General features: G+C 42.8%; 1 protein-coding gene across 3 annotated transcripts in view; it reads left to right on the top strand.

The window, feature by feature from the left end:
* The window catches only part of tmprss3a (transmembrane serine protease 3a), an 86,502-nt gene that overhangs the window by 10,576 nt on the left and 48,398 nt on the right, over nt 1–27,528 (top strand). For 2 of the 3 annotated variants that reach the window (XM_075478885.1, XM_075478883.1), the window contains exons 3-6: nt 5,938–6,172; nt 9,709–9,822; nt 11,346–11,480; nt 16,896–17,019. In XM_075478885.1, coding sequence (XP_075335000.1) covers nt 5,938–6,172; nt 9,709–9,822; nt 11,346–11,480; nt 16,896–17,019 — 608 coding nt within the window. The remainder of the gene's footprint in view (nt 1–5,937; nt 6,173–9,708; nt 9,823–11,345; nt 11,481–16,895; nt 17,020–27,528) is intronic. The other variant, XM_075478884.1, reaches the window with a different exon arrangement.

Here is a 27,528-nt window from a genome sequence, read left to right as displayed (position 1 = left end):
ATCATCCATTCCTCACTGTCCACTGGAATTGTTCCCGCTCTCTTCAAGTCTGCAGCTGTTAGTCCCTTCTTGAAAAAACCTGGTTCAGACCCCAACGATTTTAATAACCTCCGCCCCATTTCTCACCTTCCTTTCATCTCTAAAATCCTGGAAAAAAATGTTGCTTCCCAACTTCACTCCCATCTCACCAAGTACAGCCTTTATGAACAATTCCAGTCTGGTTTCCGTCCATGCCACAGCACAGAAACAGCCCTTATCAAGATCACCAACGACCTCCTCATGGCAGCTGACTCCGGTCTCATCTCCATTCTCATCCTCCTCGATCTAAGTGCAGCTTTTGACACCATTTCTCACCCCATCCTCCTCAATAGACTCTCCTCCTTAGGCATCACCAGCACCCCCCTGCACTGGTTTCACTCCTACCTCACAGGCCGCACTCAGTTCATACAGCTCAAGTCCTTCTCCTCTCAGCCCTCCCCTGTCACTTCAGGTGTTCCCCAGGGCTCCGTCCTGGGGCCCCTCCTCTTCATCATCTACCTCCTCCCACTTGGCAATATTTTTCGAAAATTTGGTATACATTTCCACTGCTTCGCGGATGACACCCAGCTCTATCTGTCCAGTAAACCTGACGCCAGTCTCCCTCCCTCCTCCCTCACCCACTGCCTCTCTGAGATTAAATCTTGGTTCACTGCAAACTTCCTTAAACTCAACAGTGATAAAACGGAACTCCTCCTTGTTGGCACCAAATCCACCCTTTCCAAAGTTGACAGTTTTTCCCTCACCGTAGACAGCTCCGCCGTGTCCCCCTCCCCTCAGGTTAAGAGTCTGGGTGTCATCCTCGACAGCACACTTTCTTTCCACTCCCACATCAATAACATTACCCGGTCTGCATATTTTCATCTACGTAACATTAATCGTCTCCGCCCCTCTCTCACTCCTCACACCACTGCTATCCTGGTCCACAGCCTCGTCACCTCCCGCATACATTATTGCAACTCACTCCTTTTCGGTGTCCCTCACAAATCCCTTCATAAGCTTCAACTGGTTCAAAACTCTGCAGCCCGCATCATCACCAGTACCCCCTCCTTTCATCATATCACCCCCGTCCTCCAGCAGCTTCACTGGCTCCCGGTCAAATTCAGAATTACTTTCAAAACCCTACTGTACACATTCAAGGCCATCCACAACCTCGCCCCCCCGTATCTGTCTGATCTCCTCGCCATTGTCATCCCATCTCGCTCCCTCAGGTCATCCTCCTCCCTCCACCTCTCTGTGCCCTCTGCCCGTCTCAGCACCATGGGCAGCAGAGCTTTCAGTCGCTCTGCTCCCCAACTCTGGAACTCACTCCCACCAGATATCCGCAACATTGACTCTTTACCCCTCTTCAAATCAAAACTCAAAACCCATCTGTTTCAAGCTGCATTCTCCCTCTAGCCTCTTTTTTAACTTGTGTTATTTTATTTATCGTGTTTTTTAATGTGTTGTAAAGTGTCCTTGAGCGTTGAGAAAGGCGCTTTTTTAAAATTAAATGTATTATTATTATTATTATAAAAGGGAGATTGGATATAGGTCTATAATGAGCCAACACTTCTGAATCAAGAGTAGGTTTTTTAAGTAAAGGTTTAATTACAGCAACCTTAAAAGGCTGAGGTACATATCCTGTCAACAAAGACAGATTGATCAAATCCAATATGGAAGTGTCAATTAATGGGAAAACCTCCTTGAACAGTCTGGTTGGGATTGGGTCTAAAACAGAAATTGATGGTTTAGAAGAGACTATTGCTGTCGTTAGTTCAGAGAGATCAACTGGACAGAAGCCGTCTAAATACAAATCAGGTTCTAAAGATACTTCTAAAGCTGCTGTACTTTATGATACATCACTGATAATAGTGGGAAGGACTCCATCAATCTTCTCTCTGATAGAAACAATTTTATTAATAAAGAAGCTCATGAAATCATCACTGCTGAGAGTTAAAGGAATAACTGGCTCAGCAGAGCTCGGACTCTTAGTCAGACTGGCTACAGTGCTGAAAAGAAACTTGGGATTATTCTTATTCTCTTCTATCAATGATGAATAATAAGCAGTTCTAGCTTTACGAAGGGCTTTCTTATACATTGTTAAACTATCTTTCCAGACTAACTGAGACTCTTCTAAATTAGAGGAACGCCACTGTCTCTCCAGCTTTCTTGCAGTCTGCTTTAAAGCACGCAGCTGTGAATTATACCAAGGAGCCAACCTCTTCTGACTGATTACCTTCCTTTTCAGAGGGGCAACATTGTCCAGTGCTGTACGCATTGAAACTATAGTGCTGTCAACAAGAGAGTCAAGTGTTGCTGGAGTAAAGTTTAGGTAGTCGTCCTCTGTCATATCTGCACATGGCAGTGAAGAAAAGGATGATGGAATTAAGTCTTTAAATCTGGTTACAGCATCCTCTGATAGACACCTTCTATACGTAAATTTCTTCTCAGAATCTGTATAGTCAAGTAATGTAAACTCAAAGGTTATCAGAAAATGGTCAGATAAGACAGGGTTATGAGGGAACACTGTTAACTGTTCACTCTCAATGCCATAAGTCAGCACAAGATCAAGGGTGTGATTAAGGCAGTGAGTCGGTCTGTGAACACTCTGAGAAAATCCAATAGAGTCCAATATAGAATTAAAGTTCATATTCAGGCTGTCATTTTCAACATCTACATGAATATTAAAGTCACCCACTACAATGACTTTATCTGTACTCAGCACTAACTGGGATAAAAACTCTGAGAATTCAGACAGAAACTCAGAATAAGGGCCAGGTGGACGATACACAACAACAAACACAAGAGGTTTCTGGGATTTCCACTTTGCGTGGGAAAAACTGAGAATCAGAGATTCAAAAGAGCTCAAACTAATCTTGGGTCTGGGACTGATGAGTAACCCTGATCTGAAAATAGCTGCCACTCCTCCTCCTCTGCCTGTGGTTCCAGGAACGTGAACATTTAAACAGTCAGAGGGAGTTGCTTCATTAATGCTAACATGATGCTAACATGATGCTAACATGATCCTCCTGCTGCAGCCAGGTTTCTGTAAGACAAAATATATCAATATGATGATCACAAATCAACTCATTCACTAACAGAGACTTGGAAAGGAGAGATCTGATATTCAGCAAACCACATTTAATAGTTTGATGTTTTTGTTCAGTTAAAGTTTTTGTTTTAATTTCTTTTTGCACAAGAGGATTTGCTCCTTTTGTGTTAATTGATTGGGTGGGTAGCAGCAGGTGGGAAGCTGCAGAGAAGTGTGTAAGACTACAACTCTGCATCCTGGTCTGAGCCCTGGGTTGTCATGTTTTAGGGTGGCAAATAAATTCGTCCATATTTCTAGAAATGAGAGCTGCTCCTTCCAAAGTGGGATGGATGCCGTCTCTCCTCATCAGACCAGGTTTTCTCCAGAAAGATTGCCAATTATCTATGTAGCCCACGTTGTTTGCTGGACACCATCTAGACAACCAGCGATTGTAGGACGACATGCGGCTAAACATGTCATCACTGGTCAGATTTGGCAGGGGTCCAGAGAAAACTACGGAGTCCGACATTGTTTTGGCAAAATTACACACCGATGCAACATTAATATTAGTGACCTCCGATTGGCGCAACCGGGTGTCATTAACGCCGACGTGAATAACTATTTTACCATATTTACGTTTATCCTTAGCCAGCAGTTTTAAATAGGATTCTATGTCGCCCGCTCTGGCCCCTGGAATGCATTTGACTATGGCCGCTGGTGTATCTAATGCCACGTTTCTGACTATAGAGCTGCCAATTACCAGGGTTTTGTCCTCAGCGGGTGTGTCGCTGAGTGGGGAAAATCTGTTTGAAGCGTGGACAGGTCGATGGTGAACAACGGGCTTGACTTTAGAGCTATGCCTCTTCCTGACAGTCACCCAGCCACGTTGTAATCCTGGCTGCTCAGGTTCTGCTAGGGGGAGGCTAATTGAGCTAGCTACGCTAGGTGGCTCCACACTGGCTAAAGGGACCTGGCTCGCTATCGGTTGATTTTCAACAGTGCAGAGCCGAGCTTCCAATTCAGATAACCTCGCCTCCAAAACTACAAAAAGACTACATTTGTTACATGTACCATTATCGCTAAAGGAGGCAGAGGAGTAACTAAACATCTGACACACGGAGCAGGTGAAAGCAGGAGAAGGAGGAAGAGAACTGGTAGCCATGCTACGCTAGAGAACCAGACACACCGCTAAAAAGTGAGAATAAAGATCTGTAGGAGTGTGTTCAGGCATGCAAACTGGTCAGGGGTGAAAAAGGTGACAAGGGTACACGGACACACGGCACGCGCGGAAAAGCGGAAACATGAGACGCATTAAGTTGTAAATTATACAAAATATATATTATAAAATATACAGTATGTCCCATTTGCATTAAGTAGAGAACAGCTGTGCAGCATAAAAGATGAATTTGTAGGTACAGTAGGCCTATCAATTGCATTTACTGTACTATTATGTGTTTGATATATAACATCACAGGTCTTCAAAAGCATTTAACTGTAGTATCATACATTTAATTACATTAAATTTAACGAAAAACTTAGTCCCATGGTCCTTAAAGGGATACTACAAGTATGTAGGATTAAACGTTTAATTAATTACTGCCCCAAGACAGCCTATGCTTAGTAATAGCCTGAACGATGACTCTCCCGACCACTTTCGCGGTCCGCTGTCATTAAACCACGAAAGTGAACGTTTGGCATGCCGAGCCAAACGAGCTCCACGGGAAAAACTTATATCAGCAATTCACTTGACGTACCGCCAGAGACAAATTTGTATCGACAGCTGGCACTCTAACATGAAAAACATTCTCGCGGCAAGCTTAGTTAAACGGCATTTTTTCATGACAGTGTAAGTTTTGAGACATGCATGCCACGAGCACTACGTAATCCTACATTGTGCCCCTTTTAACTTCGATTGATGGTGCATCATACTGGATGAACACGAGTGCACCTGTCGGCTGTCATCATCAACGGGGGTGTGGGCGAACAGCGAGGGGATGGGGGTCGACTCGCACTCTCAAATACGACCTGCGGCAGAGCTCTCCGGACTCTGCATTGATAAACTCACGACGAATGAAACGAACTCCTCAAATGGGCAAAATGTTCGCCCTCCTCACTTCTGATTGGTGATAGTGCTTCTCTCACACGCCACTCTTGTCAGTCATTTGTTGTCACGAGAAGAGAGCGGCGGTGATAGATCTAGTGTAGTTTTGAGGTTCACAGTTCCACTCGCTAGTTGACATGCTCACCCCCCCCCCCCATTTTTTTTTTCTCCTCGGATCTACGCGATTCAGAAGAATGACCCATTTTGATTTCAAAACGGCGAATTTCGCCGAAAGGTGGCAAGTTTGCATGCCTGGTGTTAGAACAGAACGGTAAGCTATAGAGTTTAACTATGCAAAATTGTGTAAGTTATAGATCGAAATAAAGTGATTATCAGTACTCGAAGCGGAGCAAGAAATTTCACAGTGCACAAGCAAGGTAACAGGAAGTGATGCAACACGTCTTACCGCAAAGCGTCACAGCGTCAGATCTGCCAGGGATTCACGGTAAGGTCCCAGGTGAATGGATGAAAGGTGGAGAGCTTACCTCTACACTATCCGGCCCTCTACAGATGCTGCAAAGCAGCCTGAAGTCTCACCACAGACTGATAGTAGATATGAAACATCTTGGTGCAGACACTGAAGGACTAAGCTTCCTGAAGAAGAACAGTCTGTTCTGTCCCCTCTTGTAGACAACCTCAGTGTTGCATTTCCAGTTCAGTCAATTCTCCAGGTGAACAGCCAGGTATCTGTAGTCTTCTACCACCTCCTCTCCCAGGAATGAGTGTTTGGCTTATTGGAAATATGCTCTAACAATCAGTATTATTCTATTCTCATCCTGTCATTAAGGAACCTCAGGCAGAAGCACCAGAGCAGCTCGACGACTCAAAGATAGAAGTGGTCTCAGTGACGGAGGAAGACCTTCCTACTGTCGAGACCCCCAACACTCTGAATGTCAGTCCCTTGGGAAGCTTTGTTACTGACCTCCAATCAGAGAAAGATCCGTTCAAATCTGCAGAAAGCCAGCCTCCAGCTGCACCCAGCCCAACCATGCCGATCACTAAGGTGCAGCCATTCATCAACGGTGAGACAAAGCACTGTTCCAGAGGGAGAGCTGCATGTGTCCTTTAGCCTCCTGTTCAAAGAAAGAGGCACAGTGTTATCACCTTACTGACACATTATCTTACACGGCTGATAGTACTGCTGACTCCACACTTACAGATGTGCGTTTCAGTTCCAGTTTGGGTTTTGGCATCTCTGTACACATCATGGAGTGCAACAGGATTTTTCATGGGTGTGTCAGCACTTACATAGTGCTTTTTAACCCTGTTTACATTTGTTCTGATGTGTTTCATTCATTCATTCATTCATTCATTCATTCATTCATTCACATGAACATTCATACAGTGTTTATTCTATACACACAGTGCAATATTTAGTTTTAGTCTGTCTGATGGTGCTGTTATAAGAAAATGCACATCCTTCATTCTGTGCTTGGCATAGGACAGCTGTTGTGAGGGGGGAGATCTGCACAGAACAAAGAGTGGCAGGTGGACAGAAGAGTTCTTCGTTTGCACTAAGGGGTTTAGAAGTCCTTTAAAAGAACAAATGGAACTAGAATAAAAAAAGCTCGATCTTACGCTCTTCTCAGCAGCTTCTAAACTGCTGCCTCACAGTTACTGTATCTGCTCCCTGACCACTCAAATGAAAAAGATTTTAAAAAATCAACACAGGAGGAACAAATCACAAAAACCACAGAAAAAATAAGTCAACTCCCCCGGCCTATTTTGATTTTATTACTGCTTGACCCCAAGGCTGGAGAGGAGGAGTAGCAGCGATCTTCTAACAAGGTTTACAAATCAAGCCTCAACCAACAGCAGTTGTAGTTCTTTCAGTGCCTGACTCCACCTGGCCCTTATTCTGAGTTTTTAGTGCTGAGTACAGATAAAGTCATTGTAGTGGGTGACGTTAATATTAACGTAGATGTTGTGAATATCAACTTTAATTCTATAAGATGGCATCTGCACGCCTCTTCCGTTTTTTGTGTTCCCCTCGACATGAACCAGCTCAGCCGTCTATTAAGGGAGGAATGTAGTATCATTATTAGACTGAATGCGTTTGCGACAGGCTTTAGTTCAGAAGGTCTGGATATCTTTTTGCAGTGATCATAACGACTGAGCACTGCGGAGCTTAACTATAGTCAGTCAATTACAATCAACTGGATCACAAAGGACTGCATCCTTTATGTGAGATCACTCGTGTTGTGATTTGGTACTGTATAAAGAAATCTGAATTGGAGAACAAAAAAGATTGATCTGTAAATCCATACTCGCTGCTAATAAACATGTTCGTGTGTTGATTAGACAGGCACAAGCATGAGATATCCATGATTAATGTTGTAAATTCTCTGCTTCATAGAACACAGAAATGTATGCTGCTGCACAGAGTTGTCAACAAGGTCCATAACTATTGAACTATTGAACAAGAAAAAAAGAGCCTTTAGGGAGCGAGACAGGGAGTTACTGAGGAGTATACAGAAGCAGCTCAAAGTCAAGATCAGAGAGAGCAAGGAGGTGTATAGAAAGAAGCTTGAGAGTAAACTGCAGAGGAACAATATCAGAGATGTGTGGTCAGGAATGAAGAAGATCACAGGCCTCAAGCAGAGGGAGGATCGGATGGATGGAAGTCTGGACAGAGCAAATGAGCTGAACACATTCTTCAACAGGTTCAGTTCAGGAACAAGCTCACCATCCTCCCCTCCTGTTCCCAGCCAAAGAGACATCCCACCCTCCTCTGACCCACAGCTTTCCTGTAACATCTCCACCTCCACCTCAGTCATGGATTCTTCTGCTTCCACTAGTTTGTCTTCAACCCAATCAGGAGATGCTGCTGTCCCCTTTGCCTCCCCCTCCCACTTTTCTGTTTCTAGAAGTCAGGTGAAGAGGCAGTTGGAGAGACTGAACCGGAACAAGGCTGCAGGTCCAGATGGTGTCAGCCCCCGAGTCCTGAAGGCCTGTGCAGAGCAGCTCTGTGGGATTCTGCAACACCTTTTCAACCTTAGCTTGACCCAAGAGAAGGTACCACTGTTGTGGAAGACATCCTGTCTGGTTCCGGTACCAAAGAAAACTCACCCTTCAGACATCAATGACTACAGACCTGTTGCCCTGACATCCCACATCATGAAGGTCCTGGAGAGACTCCTGTTGACCCACCTGTGAAAGCAAACCAGCACATATCAGGACCCCCTGCACTTTGCTTATCGCCATTGAGTTGGAGTTGAAGACGCTATCATACACCTGCTTCATCAAACCCACTGTCATCTGGACAAAGCAGGCAGCACTGTGAGGATCATGTTCTTTGATTTCTCCAGTGCATTTAACACAATCCAGCCTGATCTGCTTCGTCTGAAACTCCAGAAGACTCAGGTGGAGACCTCAACAATCACCCGGATTAATGACTACCTGACAAACAGACCACAGTTTGTCAGACTGATGAATTGTGTGTCTAACCAGGTGATCAGCAGCACAGGAGCACCACAGGGGACTGTACTCTCACCATTCCTTTTCACTCTGTACACTTCAGACTTCCAGTACAAGTCAGACTCCTGTCATCTACAGAAATATTCAGATGACTCTGCAGTTGTCGGGTGTATCAGAGATGGACAAGAAGCTGAGTACAGAGAGCTGGTGGACCGCTTTGTGGCATGGTGTGGGAACAATCATCTCATCTTGAATGTTAACAAAACAAAGGAGATGATTGTAGATTTCAGGAGAAACAGGGTCAGATCAAACCCTGTTTCCATCATGGGAGAAGAAGTGGAGGTGGTTGAGGAATATAAATACCTTGGTGTTCATCTGGACAACAGACTGGACTGGAGACACAACAGTGAAGCCATCTACAAGAAAGGACAGAGCAGACTGTACTTCTTGAGGAAGCTAAGGTCCTTCAAGGTTTGCAGCAAGATGTTGCAGATCTTCTACAAGTCTGTTGTTGAGAGCGTCATTTCCTCTGGCGTCATCTGTTGGGGCAGCAGCATCAGAACCAGGGACCTAAAAAGACTCAACAACCTGATAAAGAAGGCTGGTTCTGTTCTGGGGACGACTGTGGAACCTCTGGAGACAATAATGCAAAGAAGGATTTTGCATAAAATCAAGAGAATTATGGACAACCCTGAACATCCTCTCCATGAGACTGTTATCTGAAAACAGAGTCTCTTCAGTCAAAGGCTTCTTCAGTTTGGATGCAAAACGGACCGCTACAGGAAATCTTTCCTGCCCACAGCCATCAGCATCTATAATAACTCCTTGATTTAATTGAGCTACATCAACATTTAATTTCCCTCTGGGATAAATAAAGTATTTTTGAATTGAATTTGAATTGAATCTTTTGAATAAACTAATGTTAGGATAGAACAACAGTTCAAAGTTCTGGTTTTAGCTCATGGAAATAGACAGTTGCTGTGAAGAAGCCAGTTGTTTAATGGCTTAAATGCTGTGTTGTTAAGCTTCTTGGTGATGGAAATGAGATATTCCTGAGGTAAACCCCACATCTGTGGCTGGTTGCAGTTCATATTGTGCAGTTTTTAAACTGTTAATATTCATGATCTCTTCTTTCCAACAGAGGATGACTTGGAGAAAGGCTGGAAGAAGAGAGTGCTTGCCCATCGCATCGAGCTGCTGATCGCTTCTGGCCTCATACTGGTGATTACTCTTGTTCTTAGCATCGGTCTTGGAGGTAAGGAGCTCAGTTTTGTGTTGACTTGCACCTTTTCCAACAATAGAGCCATTGTAGCATGTAGTACCTCTGCTCCATCAATATTTGATGCAGGCCTGTTACACAACTAAGATCCCATCCACAAAGTGAAGTTAGATAGTTTTAGGTCATTGTCCTCTACTTTCGTGTTTAATTTGATGAGTTATTTAACTGTATCAGTTATTTCATGTGTAAAGAGTAGAAGCTTTTCACACAGAGTGCAACTATTTCAGAGCAAAAAGACCAATTAACGTTAATAAAACCATGGTATGCCTTACTGGCCATAATTCTTTCTCTAACAGTGAAAAAAAATTGAATGAAATGAAAATGTCTATTAATGTAATGGACATGTCATTCTGATCAACTTGTATCGATCATCAAACTGCTCGTCACTGTCAACTGTGCATTTCAGCTTTAAAGACTGGCTGTGTTCAGCATTTCCACAGTCTGGTGTAGAAAGAACCAGCCACTCCAATCATAAGTGACTTCTTCATTTAAAGAGTAAAAAGGTCAAACAAAATCAAGATAAATTATGTTAGAACAATTTAGATATAGTGACACAGTTACCAAAGAGTGTGAAATCGGAAACAGTTCCAAACATCTTGTTTGTAGACCTCTACAGAATACTTTTCACCCTACAGACTTTCTGTGCAGATGCAGATTTGCAAACCTAAGCATCGGATTTTGGATTTGTGCTGTAAAGTCCTGCTTTAATTTTCCTAACTTTAATTCAATTCAGTTTATTCATATAGGGTTAGGGTTAGGGGTTAGTGGGAAGGATTCCATCAATCTTCTCTCTCATAGACACAATTTACTGGTTTACTTCAATAGCCTTCAACCTCTAATATCTTCTGGAAATCCTGAAATCTCAGATTTTTCTTTGTTGGTGGTTCTCCTGGTGTTGAAGTTGTACAGTTTAGCTTTTGAGGGACATAGCATATACATAAGTCATCATTTCTTCATCTTTTTAAAAAAACCTGGCTCAGGGCCAAGTGTTGAGGCCAACGTCAACGTTAGGCGCTGCCTAAGCTGTGCAAAGCTAAGCTGTGCAAAGCTAAGCTGTGCAAAGCTAAGCTGTGCAAAGCTAAGCTGTGCAAAGCTAAGCTGTGCAAAGCTAAGCTGTGCAAAGCTAAGCTGTGCAAAGCTAAGCTGTGCTGCCATGTTCTTTTTAGAGAAACAAGCCATACTTGTTCAGTCTTTTTCTAACTGTGCTGTCATGAACTTTAACCTTTAACATGCTAACTGACAAAACTTGTGCTTTTATATAGGTGCTCAGATCTGTTGATGATCAGTTCATCAGTGCAGCTCCTGGCTGCTTCTTAGCCTCTTAATTCCTGTGGAAGCAGTGAGGGTAGACTTTTTTACACACTGCTTCTTCTTTTTATATCCTTATCTGTTCAAGCTTTATATGGGAGACAGTAAGTCAATCTTCTTCCTCTCTGTGTCGTGCTTTTTTAGTTTTAATGATGGTCTTAGTAGAACTGAACCACACAAACTATCCCCAGTCTCATGTCCCTCTGCAGTGGGTCTAAGCTGTGTGGGAAAGGTCCGCTGTGGCTCGTCCTCTCAGTGTGTCAGCGCCTCTGCTCAGTGTGATGGAGTGGTGCACTGTGACAACCAGGATGATGAGCTGGGCTGTGGTGAGACACACTGACACAAACACCAAGATGAGCAAAAAATGTTGTTTTGTTGCTTTAGTTTCTGAAACACAAGGTGAACTGTGCACAAGGGAAGGACTTTCACTCCTCCTGTATGAGTATGACAACAATAATGAGTATCAATGCAATTTTCAATTCAGTTTTATTTATAATATAACGTAACATAACAACCAAGGCACTTCAAAGATACAGTCCAATTCAAGCCAATTAGTATCCAATTCACTGTAATATAATCATAATCCAGTCAAATCCAATGAATTAAATTCCAAATTAGTCCAAATCAAACATACAGAGCCAATAAAACAAAAAGTTGCTTTGCTGAGCTAGATGTATCGCTCATTATCTGATTTATTCATTTATTTATCAAGTATGGAAACCACAGACATCAACCTGCCTCACAGCTTTTCTGTAGGAGCTCTGAGTGTGGAATCATGTAAATTAAACCATGGAGCATGAAGGGGAAAGGGAGGTAGACGTTAAAGTAATTTACACCCATAGCTGCTATAACTTAATAGATAAAGAAGCAAACCTGAAGTTTTTTGCCAAAGATATTTCATCATCAGAGGCTAATATTCTGCTGCAGAGCAGTTTTTAAAACAGATAAACGTTTTAATTAAACAATCAGCTGTAAAATGAACATTTTTACATGATAATATTAGATAATACCAGAGCAGAAGTTGGAACAGGGTTCATAATCTGTTTATATATTGTGACGTATTAGACTTTCCCCTGTAGGGGGCAGTAATTTGCCTTATTCCAAACTGCAGAAATGAGTCATAGTTTTAATATTCACACACTTAGTGATGCTTTAATGTTGTGATATAGTAAACATGTAACTGATCACATTAATGATTCATTATTTTGACTTTTAGAGAATAAATATTGACAATACTTGCAGACATAAAAGACTAAATACAACATTTCCTGAACATTTCTCATATATGACCAAGACCACTGGTTTTCTTTGTGTCTTCTTCCTTCAAGTTTTGTCTCTAGGTAGTGACCAGTTCATTATGTGAAATAACCTATATACATACATATTACACATATAGGCTATTCTGACACCTCCTGCCCACAATTTATTTAATCCAAACCAGTATATTGAAACAAGCCTAATGCGTATCCTCGAGGAACATCTGATTAACGTAGATATTAATTTTCCATTATAAATTCGTGTAGCACTCCTGGTTACCTCGCCCCAAATAAAAGCTTTCAATAAAAGCACCTAAAGCCATCACATAAACCTGCAGTGGAAGTGTAGCATAGGTTACTCGTTTCATGGGGATTTGCTCACAATGGATTTAGAACCAGGTCTGAAATGCCCACCTATAAGAAATGTGTAAAAAATAAATGAATAAACAAATGTTAAAAGACATAAATGAATGTAAAAATAGATACATATATGCACAAACAAAATAAAAAGTAGATAATCATTCATTTTTTTATGTAATCATATGTTTTTTAAGTTTTTTCATCATTTTTAATATGGAAGTTTCGGTCCTGTATATGTAGCTGTCTATAAGTAAAGAATATGTCAGAACGCTACTGTGCTCTTATATCTGTGGTATATATTTGTTTTGGTCCAAAACAAGGTAACCATTGCTCAGAATAAATTAGAAGAAGGCCTAGTCTGTAGTACGCTTAAGCTGTTTTAAGCACAGTTTTTGAATATCTTTTGGATATCTCAGATAAAAATAGATTTCTTCTCAAAGTTTTTTTTCCTCTGAATACAGAAGCACTCCAAATTTTGGTGAATGAATTGCTGATGACTGTGATGTGCTGACAACGTGAGCCAGAGACGGGCTTCATTGCACTGTTGCTGTCACGCCCATGGGACTATGTTTTAAGTTTTAGGTTACATTTTGGTTTTCAGTTCATGTCTTGCCATTGTTTTTCCCCTCACTTCCCATGCTTGTTCATTAGCTTCACTCCCTCCACCTGTGTTTTCCCCAGCAGCTGCACTCATTCACAATCACTCCCAGCCCTCTATGTAGTTTCCAGGCTCCCCTGTCTTGTTGTCGGATCTTTTCATTGTTTGCCATACCTACCTGAGCTTCCCATGATATTTGTCGTTCTTCAAGCTAAGTATTTATTTATGCCCTGCCCTGCCCTGCCCTGCCCTGCCCTGCCCTGCCCTGCCCTGCCCTGCCCTGCCCTGCCCTGCCCTGCCCTGCGAGTTAAGACTAGAACAGAGGGAGAGTGTCATTATTGCGAATGTGTGTGGGGGGTGGGGTGGGGGGGGGGTGGGGGGGGGGGGGCGTACTGTACCCATGTACGCATCCAAGGCAATTTTATTTGTAGAGCACAATTCGTACACAAGGCAATTCAAAGTGCTTTACAGCTACATAAAATCACAAGAAGGCAATAAAATAATTCCAAAAAAGAAAAAAATCATTAATTAATTTAAAAGTGAAGAGTGCAGATAAAATACTTTCAGGTGTCATATGCACATCTAAATAGAACTGTTTTCAGTCTGGATTTAAACATTGTCACATTGTCCAGGCCCCTGCTGGACCCGTGGAGGCTGACTATGTACACCGAACATTTTTCCATATCCTAAATGTTCAGGTACACTTGGGGATAATTGTCCATAGACTCTGAACTGGATTTCTCATTTTGAAAAACACCGCATCAACCCCTTTGAGTAACGCTGAGCAATGTTACATTTATGCCCTGTGAAACCTCATCATTGACTCCTATCCTCTGTGCATACAGATGATCTGTGATGGAGGTCATTTCATTTCCAACATTGAGGCTAAATGGCCGGGATCAGTTCATGATTCTAGGATGTTCTGAGCATCCTCACTGGCACAGAGGTTTGCACAAGGTGCAAGAATTTTACTGACCCGAAGGAGTGTACTTTTGAAGTAAGGTGTAGCATGGGCAGAATTATGGTGATGTAATGAGAGGTCAGGTGTAGAGGTCATCTTAAGGAATTTAAAGTGCTCGTCATACTTTATTATAGATAGCCATATAAGGCACACATTGCATCAAATTGCCTAAAGTCTGAACACATGTATATCCATCCAACATTTCTCTTATTCTGCAGGAGAGTTCAGTGGTGTCCTGCTTGGGGACAGAGGCTATGCATGCTGGCCGTACCTCCTCACGCCATATCCTGATCCAGGAACACGGGCATGCACATGCACATGCACATGCACATGCACATGCTAAAACAAGGGCACGGATAGAAATGACCTTTGGCCAAATTAAATCCAGGTTCATTGCTTAAAGTTCTCAGGCACCATGGCTGACTTCTGACAGAGCCATCTTAAATTAATAGTATACTTCATATTTTATACATTTTGTCTTGTGGACAACTTTTCAGGCTCAAGTCTTTTCTTCGTCGTGTCCCCCACAAAGAGCATTAAACATCTGCAGCTCATCCAGAATGCTGCTGCTGGAGTTTTAACCCGGACTAAGAGATCTGAACACATCACAGCAGCTTTAAAATCTTTACTCTGGCTTCCAGTCAGTCACAGAATAGATTTAAAAGTCTGCTGATGGTTTACAAATCCCAGAATGGTTTAGGCCCAAAAATCCATCTGTGATATGTTCAGAGAATATAAAGCCAGCAGAGCTCTTAGGTCCAAGGACTCAGGTCAGCTGGTCCAGTCCAGAGTCCAGACTAAACATGGAGAAGCAGCATTTAGCTGTTATGCTGCAAACAAGTGGAACAAACTGCCAGTGGAGATTAAACTTTCACCAAATGGAGACATTTTTAAATCCAGGTTAAAAACATTTCTGTTCTCATGTGTCTATGCATGAAATCTGCACGCTATCTTTGAACTTATCTGGACTGTTGCTGGTTTTTAAATTCATTTAAATTATTTTATTTGTTTCTCTTTAATGCTCGCTAAATGGACAGAGATGATTTATAACTTTCCACACGTTTAGGTCATGGCACCCCACTGTGAATATAAATGTAAAAAACACATTTCTAACACGTTGCATGAACCGTACAATAATGACAAGTTTGAGTTCAAGTTTGTTGAATTGTTTAATTATTATTACATGTTTCTCAAGCTGTGGAGAGAAAACAGAATTAAATACAGTTCACACCACGACCTTCTCCTTTCTCTGAATTTATACTAACATCCCTCTCCAGTTTCATAATCTCTAGCTTGATCTTTTTTATTTTCAGTTTCTTGTGTTCATATCTAGTTTGGTGCTCTCTTTATTGGACAAACACATTTCTTCAAAGGCTACTTACCACTCTGAAACATGTTCCTGTACTTTACCTTCACCTGCTGCCAGGTACGCTTTTGGCTGTTAAGATTGCTCCTGTTGAGATGTGACAGTGAAAAATTAATATGTGGGTCACACACACAGGATAATATAGTCACAAAGTGTGATGATGCGTGTCGATTATTGGGTTATTAATAAAGTGAGCAGGGCCAGTATATTTGTGCTGTACATCTCATACAGAGACAATTCAGCATGCTTTATGTAAACACATTATAACACAAAGAGGAGAGCATAAATACATGAGGACGGTAAAATAAATGTCTAACAATTGAAACTTTCAGAACTTACGCATTTAGTCTGTCTGCAGTTGTTTGCCATGACGTTTCTTCGCTTTATTGATCGCAGCTGTATTACCATTTCTGGTGATGACACTTTTAAAATCCTCATACAGCTCCATCAGCATTATTTGTTCAGCTGCCGAAAAAATAACAGCTCGTCTTGCTCTCCTTTTCACACAGATCTCCGTTTTTCCACCATCCACTCGTCAGGGCTTCTTACGTTCCTCGTGCATTCGTACTAAGCTAGGCTATGTAAGCCTCGCTTGGATTAGCCTCACCGAGATGCAGCTAAAATATCTTTGAGGAACGACTTAAGGCTTAAATGGGAGATGGCGCTAGTTCAAGCGACGCTTTCCGGCTATAGCCTGGCTTTCTTTAGCTACTTTCTAGGAACACCCCCCAGCCCAGTTCTTTGTTTGTTTTGTTCACAGTTATGTTTTTTGAATCCAGCTCGGCCGTGCTTTTAGTTTGAACCTTGTTTTTTGTGAAATAAACCAAGTTTTCTTTTTAAGTCCGCATCCGTGTCCTACCTACACCTTCATCACCCTAACCCTGACAGTTGCCTGTGTGGACTTTGCATGTTCTCCCAATACATTCATGGGTTGTTTCCAGGCTCTCTGGCTGCCTCCCAGCCGGATGGTAGCTGGGATGGACTCCACTCTTACTGGGTCACTTCTGTTGATTTGGCACTTAAGCACTCTTCCTGTTGGTGGTCAGCCCTTATCTCATTGAACTTAATATTCTATTGAGATTAGCTACGAGCATCTTTGGTTTGAACAACCTTTAATCTTGATTCCTAAACACACACTGACAAACTCTCCCTCTGTTTTTGACCCATCCTTTGCGCTGAATGTCTCTGGCTGTGCATCAGTCCGTCTGAGTGGCAGGAGCTCTGTCCTGCAGGTCCAAAGAAAAGGAGAGTGGACCACAGTCTGCGCAGATGACTGGAACAACTGGCTTGGCATCTCTGCCTGCAAGCAGCTGGGATACTCCAGGTTTGGGCTGTCACTCAAATGTCATTTTTTTCAGTTCATTTTTTTTGTCAACAGTTTATCAACTGCTCCAGTTGTATCTGTTCTGTGTAAAAGATACCAAAAACAGTTAACAGTAAAACAGTCAGAGCTCCTCACCTCCAACTATATATCCAGAGATGAGTTATTGAGGACTGTTAAAAAACATCAGAAAAAAAGATTAGCGAGCAAGATTTATTTTTTATATAAAAAAGCTAGAAAGCAAGATCCAGCAGAACATAAAACTTTTGTGGTCAAGAATGGAAAAGGTCACAAGCTTTAAGGTCACACCACACCTCCATAATGTCACTTTGCTGATAATACTGGGGTTGCTGTTGAAGCCATTGTTATCTACCTGCTTTAGTGAGCCTGACAAATACAATTCAGCCTGTACTGTTATGTTAGAAGCTCCAGCAAATACAGGTGGATGCCTCCTCAACCAACTAGATTATTGACTACCTTACAAACAGTCTGTTTATTAAATGTTAATGGTTTAGATTAAAGGGATAGTTCGCCTCTTTTGACATGAAGCTGTATGACATCCCATATTAGCAACATCATTTCTGAACATCTTCTTACCCCCTGCTGCGTCCTGTGAGCAGAGTTCCGGCCTCTTTTTGGTGTTGATGAAGGTAGTCCGGCTAGTTGGCTGGGGTTTAAAAAATAAAGCGTTTTGCTTCTCAAAACGATATGCGTTCAACAGAGTAATACATTTGCATCACAAAATCGTTCTCCAGGAAAAAGTCAGACCTCACATCCGCTTGGCGCTATTTTCTCTCCCTTCGTATCACTGCCTGCTGTGCAGAACGAGCAGTCCCCTGCATCCGAGCAGTAAACACCGTAACAGGCGCGGCTGTCGGCAGGCGGCAGCACGCAGTGATACGAAGGAAGAGAAAATAGGGCCAAGCGATTGTGAGGTCTGACTTTTTCCTGGAGAACGATAATGTGACGCAAAAATAAATGATATTGCTAATACGGGATGTCATACAACTTCATGTCAAGGGGCGAACTATCCCTTTAAGCTGTTGTTGCTGTTAACAGTCCAAACACAAATACACACGGATTTTAAAGATACTTCTAAAGCTTCTGTACTTGCACATGAAGTCCTCACTGCGGAGAGTTAAAGAAATACTTGGTTCAACAGACTCAATCAGCTACAGCGCTGAAAAGAAAACTTGGATTGCTCTTATTCTCTTCTATCAATGATGAATAATAAGTAATTTTAACTTTGTGAAGGGCTTTCTTTTACCTTATTAAACTGTCTTTCCAGTCTAATTCAGATCCTTCTAAATGAGTGAAACTGTATTTTTGCTTTACTGTCTACAAGCAGGTTTAGTGTGACTATCAACTGAGTTATCTCGGGGTCTTAATCCGACTGTGAGTAACCCGATCCAGTCCAATTCCGATTCTTGGGGTTACATGGCACTGTAAAGAATCAGATTAATGGCTAATTTAAAATAAGACTGAGTTATTAAGTTCATGTATACACCTTAGTTTGACTAAAAATTGGACCGGGTGAAGCACGTGGTGAATCAGACTTTGCGTTCTGCGCATGCTCCAGATGTTTTCCCGGGGTCGTGACCCGGAAGTCAAAGGAGACGATATTCCTGTTGTTGTCGGCGTCAGAAAGAAACAAACAACGCGATGGAGAATGCTCCGTTGGGCATCGAGTTTGTGCAACAAGCAGCTCATCACAGAGCAAATGTAGAGGGACGTAGCTTCATCTGGCTCTGCGTTCTCCATCTTTCTCCAATGCCTGAGTTTGTTGTTGTTGTTGGTGGTGAAGAGGTCAACAGGAAGTGGCTCTATTAGCAACAGCTGGAATGGGTACAGCGCCACCTATCATACCGGGGTATGACACGCTTTGTGCCTCTGATCCCATTCATTCACCGCCATATATCCAAGGAGAATTACCCTTGCTCAAATAAGGAGCAGAACCCAACTATAGCTGTAATGGAATTAATCTCATCATGTAGACCCGCTGAGTGACAAGTGCCCCAATTAATTTGCATTATAATATAATACACACCCCTGTTTGACTCAACTTTATAAAGATAACTCTTCAGAGAGCATCTCCTATCCTGCACTGACCCTGTACTTCCCTCTATGCCTGCACTCTCTCTACACTGTCACCTCTGACAGTCTGACTGGTGGTTTGCTTCTATGTAGCTTATTGTTAGCTTTGACGTTGGCCGTAATGTTATATATTTTTTTCATTTGTAAGTGGCTTTAGATAAAAGCGTCTGCTAAATGCATAAACATAAATGTTGTCTGATCCAGAGATCCCATCTATAGTGCATGTTAGAGAGACATTTTACATTTTATTATTATAATTTAGCTACTTCTCAGCCATATAATTGGCCCTAAAGCTGCTTCATATTCACAAATAAAACAAACAGCATTTTTATAGTTTTATAGCATTTGTGGACTTTTTTATACTCAAACACTGGCACTTGTCTAGGTCTACCCGCCATAGGCCGTGCCTTAGGAGCTGCACGAGCTCGAGCGTGAGACTTGACTACATATTTATTCTTACTTAAAAGAAAAGGTTAACTGCCTTCATACACAACACAGACAGTATCCTCATACATTGAGCGGATTTCCTGCCTGTGCTTTTCATCTTTACAGTTAACTCCGTAACACTCCATAGCATCCATAGACAAATTGATATCACCAATAGATTGGTCTGAATAAGTATTATAAGATGAAATGCCATCCTTTGTAAGATGGCATCCTACTCCACTTTTTTTTGTATCAACACCAATTTTATCTTTAGCATATGCTAGGCCTATGATCAGCATTTATTGACGTTGCAACTTGTAGGCCTATATGATCTGTTGTTGCTTCCACATTCAAAATACACTGAAGCATCTGCTGTACTACTGCAATAATGCAGCCATTGGGTAGCGTGCCAGGCCTCGATAATGAAAGTATTACTGCCAATAGGTAGAAACACATTTACAAGAAAAAATAAAACTCGTCTTAAACTGAAACAATTGTGATGAGAAACGGTGGGTTTCCATCCAAAATATCTGCATCCATGTCCCCAGTAACACTGGAAGCAACGTTGTTTTTAATAAAAGAACTGGGGAAAGCAACCCTATTCAAATATTTGTCTTCATTCAGATAATTCTTATAAGGTGTGTGTATATTTAGAAGAATGAATTCCTTATCATTGTGTTTGAACTGGATGGCACCTGGCCTAATCACATTTACTTATGAGTCACACATTACCCTAACCCAGCTCGGTTGTGGATTCTCCCACGCCATAAAAGTTATTATCGACAGAATTTGGTTTACATTTTTCTTATAAACATAGAATATCACAGTCCTCCAGAAGACTGTCAACAACCAGTCGACCAGCTTGATCCAGCACTTTGACCCAGGCGCCGTCCACCATAGTTACCAGACAAAAGCCAGATATTCATCCTCCCTGAAGGCTTTCTCCTTCATGTTTATCAGCTTCTTCAGTCCACTGGGGATCAAGGACTTATTAGTGGGGAAGCACACAGAGGGAATAATAAGCCCTTTGGGAATAATCCTCTCACACTGAAGTTAGAGTAGTCTGTCACACACTCAGTTATTACACTGGTAGTCTCTGTGTGACTCACAGAGTCTGTAGCTTCAAAGCATCCCTGCAGAGTTACTGCAGCATCCTCAGACCACCACTTCAGAATGTGTGAGGTCACAGGTTGCTATGGTTGTATAGGTGAAGGTGTGTGGTCTGATGTCTGTCATGGAGGACAGGCTGAGAAGCTGTATGCATTTATTTGCATCGAATAATCCAACATTTTATTTTCTCTGGTGGAGCAGTTGAAAAACTGTTCTGTTCAAAAAATCTCCAGAGACATCGCCATGAATGCATTCTGATGTTGTGAATTTAACGTGGTAGCAGCTGAGCTGATGATGTCACAGTTTCAGCAGCAGCGCAGAGTGAAGATGCACACTGCTGGAAGTACAACACAGCTGGAAGTACAACACAGCTGGAAGTAAAACACAGCTGGAAGTATAACACAGCTGGAAGTATAACACAGCTGGAAGTAAAACACAGCTGGAAGTACAACACAGCTGGAAGTATAACACAGCTGGAAGTAAAACACAGCTGGAAGTACAACACAGCTGGAAGTAAAACACAGCTGGAAGTAAAACACAGCTGGAAGTACCACACAGCTGGAAGTAAAACACAGCTGGAAGTACAACACAGCTGTAAGACAACACAGCTGGAAGTATAACACAGCTGGAAGTACAACACAGCTGGAAGTAAAACACAGCTGGAAGTATAACACAGCTGGAAGTACAACACAGCTGGAAGTATAACACAGCTGGAAGTACAACACAGCTGGAAGTAAAACACAGCTGGAAGTACAACACAGCTGGAAGTATAACACAGCTAGAAGTAAAACAGTTGGAAGTAAAACACAGCTGGAAGTACAACACAGCTGGAAGTAAAACACAGCTGGAAGTACACACAGCTGGAAGTAAAACACAGCTGGAAGTACAACACAGCTGGAAGTACAACACTGCTGGAAGTACAACACAGCTGGAAGTAAAACACAGCTGGAAGTACACACAGCTGGAAGTAAAACACAGCTGGAAGTACAACACAGCTGGAAGTACAACACTGCTGGAAGTACAACACAGCTGGAAGTAAAAAACAGCTGAAAGTACAACACAGCTGGAAGTACAACACAGCTGGAAGTATAACACAGCTGGAAGTACAACACAGCTGGAAGTAAAAAACAGCTGAAAGTACAACACAGCTGGAAGTACAACACAGCTGGAAGTATAACACAGCTGGAAGTACAACACCGCTGGAAGTACAACACAGCTGGAAGTACAACACAGCTGGAAGTGCAACACTGCTGGAAGTGCAACACAGCTGGAAGTAAAACACAGCTGGAAGTACAACACAGCTGGAAGTATAACACAGCTGGAAGTACAACACAGCTGGAAGTATAACACTGCTGGAAGTATAACACAGCTGGAAGTAAAACACAGCTGGAAGTACAACACAGCTGGAAGTACAACACAGCTGGAAGTACAACACTGCTGGAAGTACAACACAGCTGGAAGTATAACACAGCTGGAAGTAAAACACAGCTGGAAGTATAACACAGCTGGAAGTACAACACAGCTGGAAGTACAACACTGCTGGAAGTATAACACAGCTGGAAGTAAAACTCAGCTGGAAGTACAACACAGCTGGAAGTACAACACTGCTGGAAATACAACACAGCTGGAAGTAAAACACAGCTGGAAGTATAACACAGCTGGAAGTACAACACTGCTGGAAGTACAACACAGCTGGAAGTACAACACTGCTGGAAGTACAACACTGCTGGAAGTACAACACATCTGGAAGTACAAAACAGCTGGAAGTACAACACAGCTGGAAGTACAACACTGCTGGAAGTACAACACTGCTGGAAGTACAACACATCTGGAAGTACAAAACAGCTGGAAGTACAACACAGCTGGAAGTACAACACTGCTGGAAGTACAACACTGCTGGAAGTACAACACTGCTGGAAGTACAACACAGCTGGAAGTATAACACAGCTGGAAGTACAACACAGCTGGAAGTATAACACAGCTGGAAGTACAACACAGCTGGAAGTATAACACAGCTGGAAGTACAACACCGCTGGAAGTACAACACAGCTGGAAGTACAACACAGCTGGAAGTACAACACAGCTGGAAGTATAACACAGCTGGAAGTACAACACTGCTGGAAGTACAACACAGCTGGAAGTACAACACCGCTGGAAGTACAACACAGCTGGAAGTACAACACAGCTGGAAGTGCAACACTGCTGGAAGTGCAACACAGCTGGAAGTAAAACACAGCTGGAAGTACAACACAGCTGGAAGTATAACACAGCTGGAAGTACAACACAGCTGGAAGTATAACACTGCTGGAAGTATAACACAGCTGGAAGTAAAACACAGCTGGAAGTACAACACAGCTGGAAGTACAACACTGCTGGAAGTACAACACAGCTGGAAGTATAACACAGCTGGAAGTAAAACACAGCTGGAAGTATAACACAGCTGGAAGTACAACACAGCTGGAAGTACAACACTGCTGGAAGTATAACACAGCTGGAAGTAAAACTCAGCTGGAAGTACAACACAGCTGGAAGTACAACACTGCTGGAAATACAACACAGCTGGAAGTAAAACACAGCTGGAAGTATAACACAGCTGGAAGTACAACACTGCTGGAAGTACAACACAGCTGGAAGTACAACACTGCTGGAAGTACAACACTGCTGGAAGTACAACACATCTGGAAGTACAACACAGCTGGAAGTACAACACTGCTGGAAGTACAACACTGCTGGAAGTACAACACATCTGGAAGTACAAAACAGCTGGAAGTACAACACAGCTGGAAGTACAACACTGCTGGAAGTACAACACTGCTGGAAGTACAACACTGCTGGAAGTACAACACAGCTGGAAGTATAACACAGCTGGAAGTACAACACAGCTGGAAGTATAACACAGCTGGAAGTACAACACAGCTGGAAGTATAACACAGCTGGAAGTACAACACCGCTGGAAGTACAACACAGCTGGAAGTACAACACAGCTGGAAGTACAACACAGCTGGAAGTATAACACAGCTGGAAGTACAACACTGCTGGAAGTACAACACAGCTGGAAGTACAACACCGCTGGAAGTACAACACAGCTGGAAGTACAACACTGCTGGAAGTGCAACACTGCTGGAAGTGCAACACAGCTGGAAGTAAAACACAGCTGGAAGTACAACACAGCTGGAAGTATAACACAGCTGGAAGTACAACACAGCTGGAAGTATAACACTGCTGGAAGTATAACACAGCTGGAAGTAAAACACAGCTGGAAGTACAACACAGCTGGAAGTACAACACAGCTGGAAGTACAACACTGCTGGAAGTACAACACAGCTGGAAGTATAACACAGCTGGAAGTAAAACACAGCTGGAAGTATAACACAGCTGGAAGTACAACACAGCTGGAAGTACAACACTGCTGGAAGTATAACACAGCTGGAAGTACAACACAGCTGGAAGTACAACACTGCTGGAAGTACAACACTGCTGGAAGTACAACACATCTGGAAGTACAAAACAGCTGGAAGTACAACACAGCTGGAAGTACAACACTGCTGGAAGTACAACACTGCTGGAAGTACAACACTGCTGGAAGTACAACACAGCTGGAAGTATAACACAGCTGGAAGTACAACACAGCTGGAAGTATAACACAGCTGGAAGTATAACACAGCTGGAAGTACAACACTGCTGGAAGTACAACACTGCTGGAAGTACAACACTGCTGGAAGTACAACACAGCTGGAAGTATAACACAGCTGGAAGTACAACACAGCTGGAAGTATAACACAGCTGGAAGTACAACACAGCTGGAAGTATAACACAGCTGGAAGTACAACACCGCTGGAAGTACAACACAGCTGGAAGTACAACACAGCTGGAAGTACAACACAGCTGGAAGTATAACACAGCTGGAAGTACAACACTGCTGGAAGTACAACACTGCTGGAAGTACAACACAGCTGGAAGTAAAACACAGCTGGAAGTACAAAACAGCTGGAAGTACAACACTGCTGGAAGTACAACACAGCTGGAAGTACAACACTGCTGGAAGTACATCACTGCTGGAAGTACAACACATCTGGAAGTACAAAACAGCTGGAAGTACAACACAGCTGGAAGTACAACACTGCTGGAAGTACAACACTGCTGGAAGTACCACACAGCTGGAAGTACAACGCAGCTGGAAGTACAACGCAGCTGGAAGTATAACGCAGCTGGAAGTACAACACAGCTGGAAGTACAACGCAGCTGGAAGTACAACGCAGCTGGAAGTATAACGCAGCTGGAAGTACAACACAGCTGGAAGTACAACACAGCTGGAAGTACAACACAGCTGGAAGTACAACACAGCTGGAAGTACAACACAGCTGGAAGTACAACACTGCTGGAAGTACAACACAGCTGGAAGTACAAAACAGCTGGAAGTACAACACAGCTGGAAGTACAACACTGCTAGAAGTACAACACTGCTGGAAGTACAACACAGCTGGAAGTACAACACAGCTGGAGGTACAACACTGCTGGAAGTACAACACAGCTGGAAGTAAAACACAGCTGGAAGTAAAACACAGCTGGAAGTACAACACTGCTGGAAGTACAACACAGCTGGAAGTAAAACACAGCTGAAAGTACAACACAGCTGGAAGTACAACACAGCTGGAAGTACAACACAGCTGGAAGTACAACACAGCTGGAAGTACAACACAGCTGGAAGTATAACACAGCTGGAAGTACAACACAGCTGGAAGTACAACACAGCTGGAAGTACAACACTGCTGGAAGTACAACACAGCTGGAAGTAAAACACAGCTGGATGTGCAACACAGCTGGAAGTACAACACATCTGGAAGTATAACACATCTGGAAGTAAAACACAGCTGGAAGTATAACACAGCTGGAAGTACAACACAGCTGGAAGTATAACACAGCTGGAAGTACAACACAGCTGGAAGTACAACACAGCTGGAAGTACAACACAGCTGGAAGTACATCACTGCTGGAAGTACAACACATCTGGAAGTACAAAACAGCTGGAAGTACAACACAGCTGGAAGTACAACACAGCTGGAAGTACAACACTGCTGGAAGTACAACACAGCTGGAAGTAAAACACAGCTGGATGTGCAACACAGCTGGAAGTACAACACATCTGGAAGTATAACACAGCTGGAAGTAAAACACAGCTGGAAGTATAACACAGCTGGAAGTATAACACAGCTGGAAGTACAACACAGCTGGAAGTACAACACAGCTGGAAGTACAACACAGCTGGAAGTATAACACAGCTGGAAGTAAAACACAGCGGGAAGTACAACACAGCTGGAAGTACAACACTGCTGGAAGTACAACACTGCTGGAAGTACAACACAGCTGGAAGTAAAACACAGCTGGAAGTACAACACAGCTGGAAGTACAACACTGCTGGAAGTACAACACAGCTGGAAGTACAACACTGCTGGAAGTACAACACAGCTGGAAGTACAACACAGCTGGAGGTACAACACTGCTGGAAGTACAACACAGCTGGAAGTAAAACACAGCTGGAAGTACAACACTGCTGGAAGTACAACACAGCTGGAAGTAAAACACAGCTGAAAGTACAACACAGCTGGAAGTACAACACAGCTGGAAGTATAACACAGCTGGAAGTACAACACCGCTGGAAGTACAACACAGCTGGAAGTACAACACAGCTGGAAGTATAACACAGCTGGAAGTACAACACAGCTGGAAGTACAACACAGCTGGAAGTACAACACTGCTGGAAGTACAACACAGCTGGAAGTAAAACACAGCTGGATGTGCAACACAGCTGGAAGTGCAACACAGCTGGAAGTATAACACAGCTGGAAGTAAAACACAGCTGGAAGTATAACACAGCTGGAAGTACAACACACCTGGAAGTACAACACAGCTGGAAGTACAACACAGCTGGAAGTATAACACAGCTGGAAGTACAACACAGCTGGAAGTAAAACACAGCGGGAAGTACAACACAGCTGGAAGTACAACACTGCTGGAAGTACAACACAGCTGGAAGTACAACACTGCTGGAAGTACAACACAGCTGGAAGTACAACACAGCTGGAAGTACAACACTGCTGGAAGTACAACACTGCTGGAAGTACAACACAGCTGGAAGTACAACACTGCTGGAAGTACAACACAGCTGGAAGTAAAACACAGCTGGAAGTACAAAACAGCTGGAAGTATAACACAGCTGGAAGTACAACACTGCTGGAAGTACAACACAGCTGGAAGTACAACACTGCTGGAAGTACAACACATCTGGAAGTACAAAACAGCTGGAAGTACAACACAGCTGGAAGTACAACACAGCTGGAAGTACAACACTGCTGGAAGTACAACACAGCTGGAAGTACAACACAGCTGGAAGTACAACACAGCTGGAAGTATAACACAGCTGGAAGTACAACACAGCTGGAAGTATAACACAGCTGGAAGTACAACACAGCTGGAAGTACAACACAGCTGGAAGTATAACACAGCTGGAAGTAAAACACAGCTGGAAGTACAACACAGCTGGAAGTACAACACAGCTGGAAGTATAACACTGCTGGAAGTACAACACAGCTGGAAGTACAACACTGCTGGAAGTACAACACAGCTGGAAGTAAAAAACAGCTGAAAGTACAACACAGCTGGAAGTACAACACAGCTGGAAGTACAACACCGCTGGAAGTACAACACAGCTGGAAGTAAAACACAGCTGGAAGTATAATACAGCTGGAAGTACAACACAGCTGGAAGTACAACACTGCTGGAAGTATATATGTATCTTAATTGTATCATGAAAATGTTCTCACTGGTGGGATGCTGACCTGCCTCTGGTCAGCATCCCACCAGTGAGATGCTCACTGGGCTCTA

The sequence above is a fragment of the Odontesthes bonariensis genome, chromosome 12 (genome assembly GCF_027942865.1).
Source record: "Odontesthes bonariensis isolate fOdoBon6 chromosome 12, fOdoBon6.hap1, whole genome shotgun sequence".
Classification (NCBI taxonomy): domain Eukaryota; kingdom Metazoa; phylum Chordata; class Actinopteri; order Atheriniformes; family Atherinopsidae; genus Odontesthes; species Odontesthes bonariensis.
This window is presented reverse-complemented; position numbering and strand designations above follow the sequence as displayed.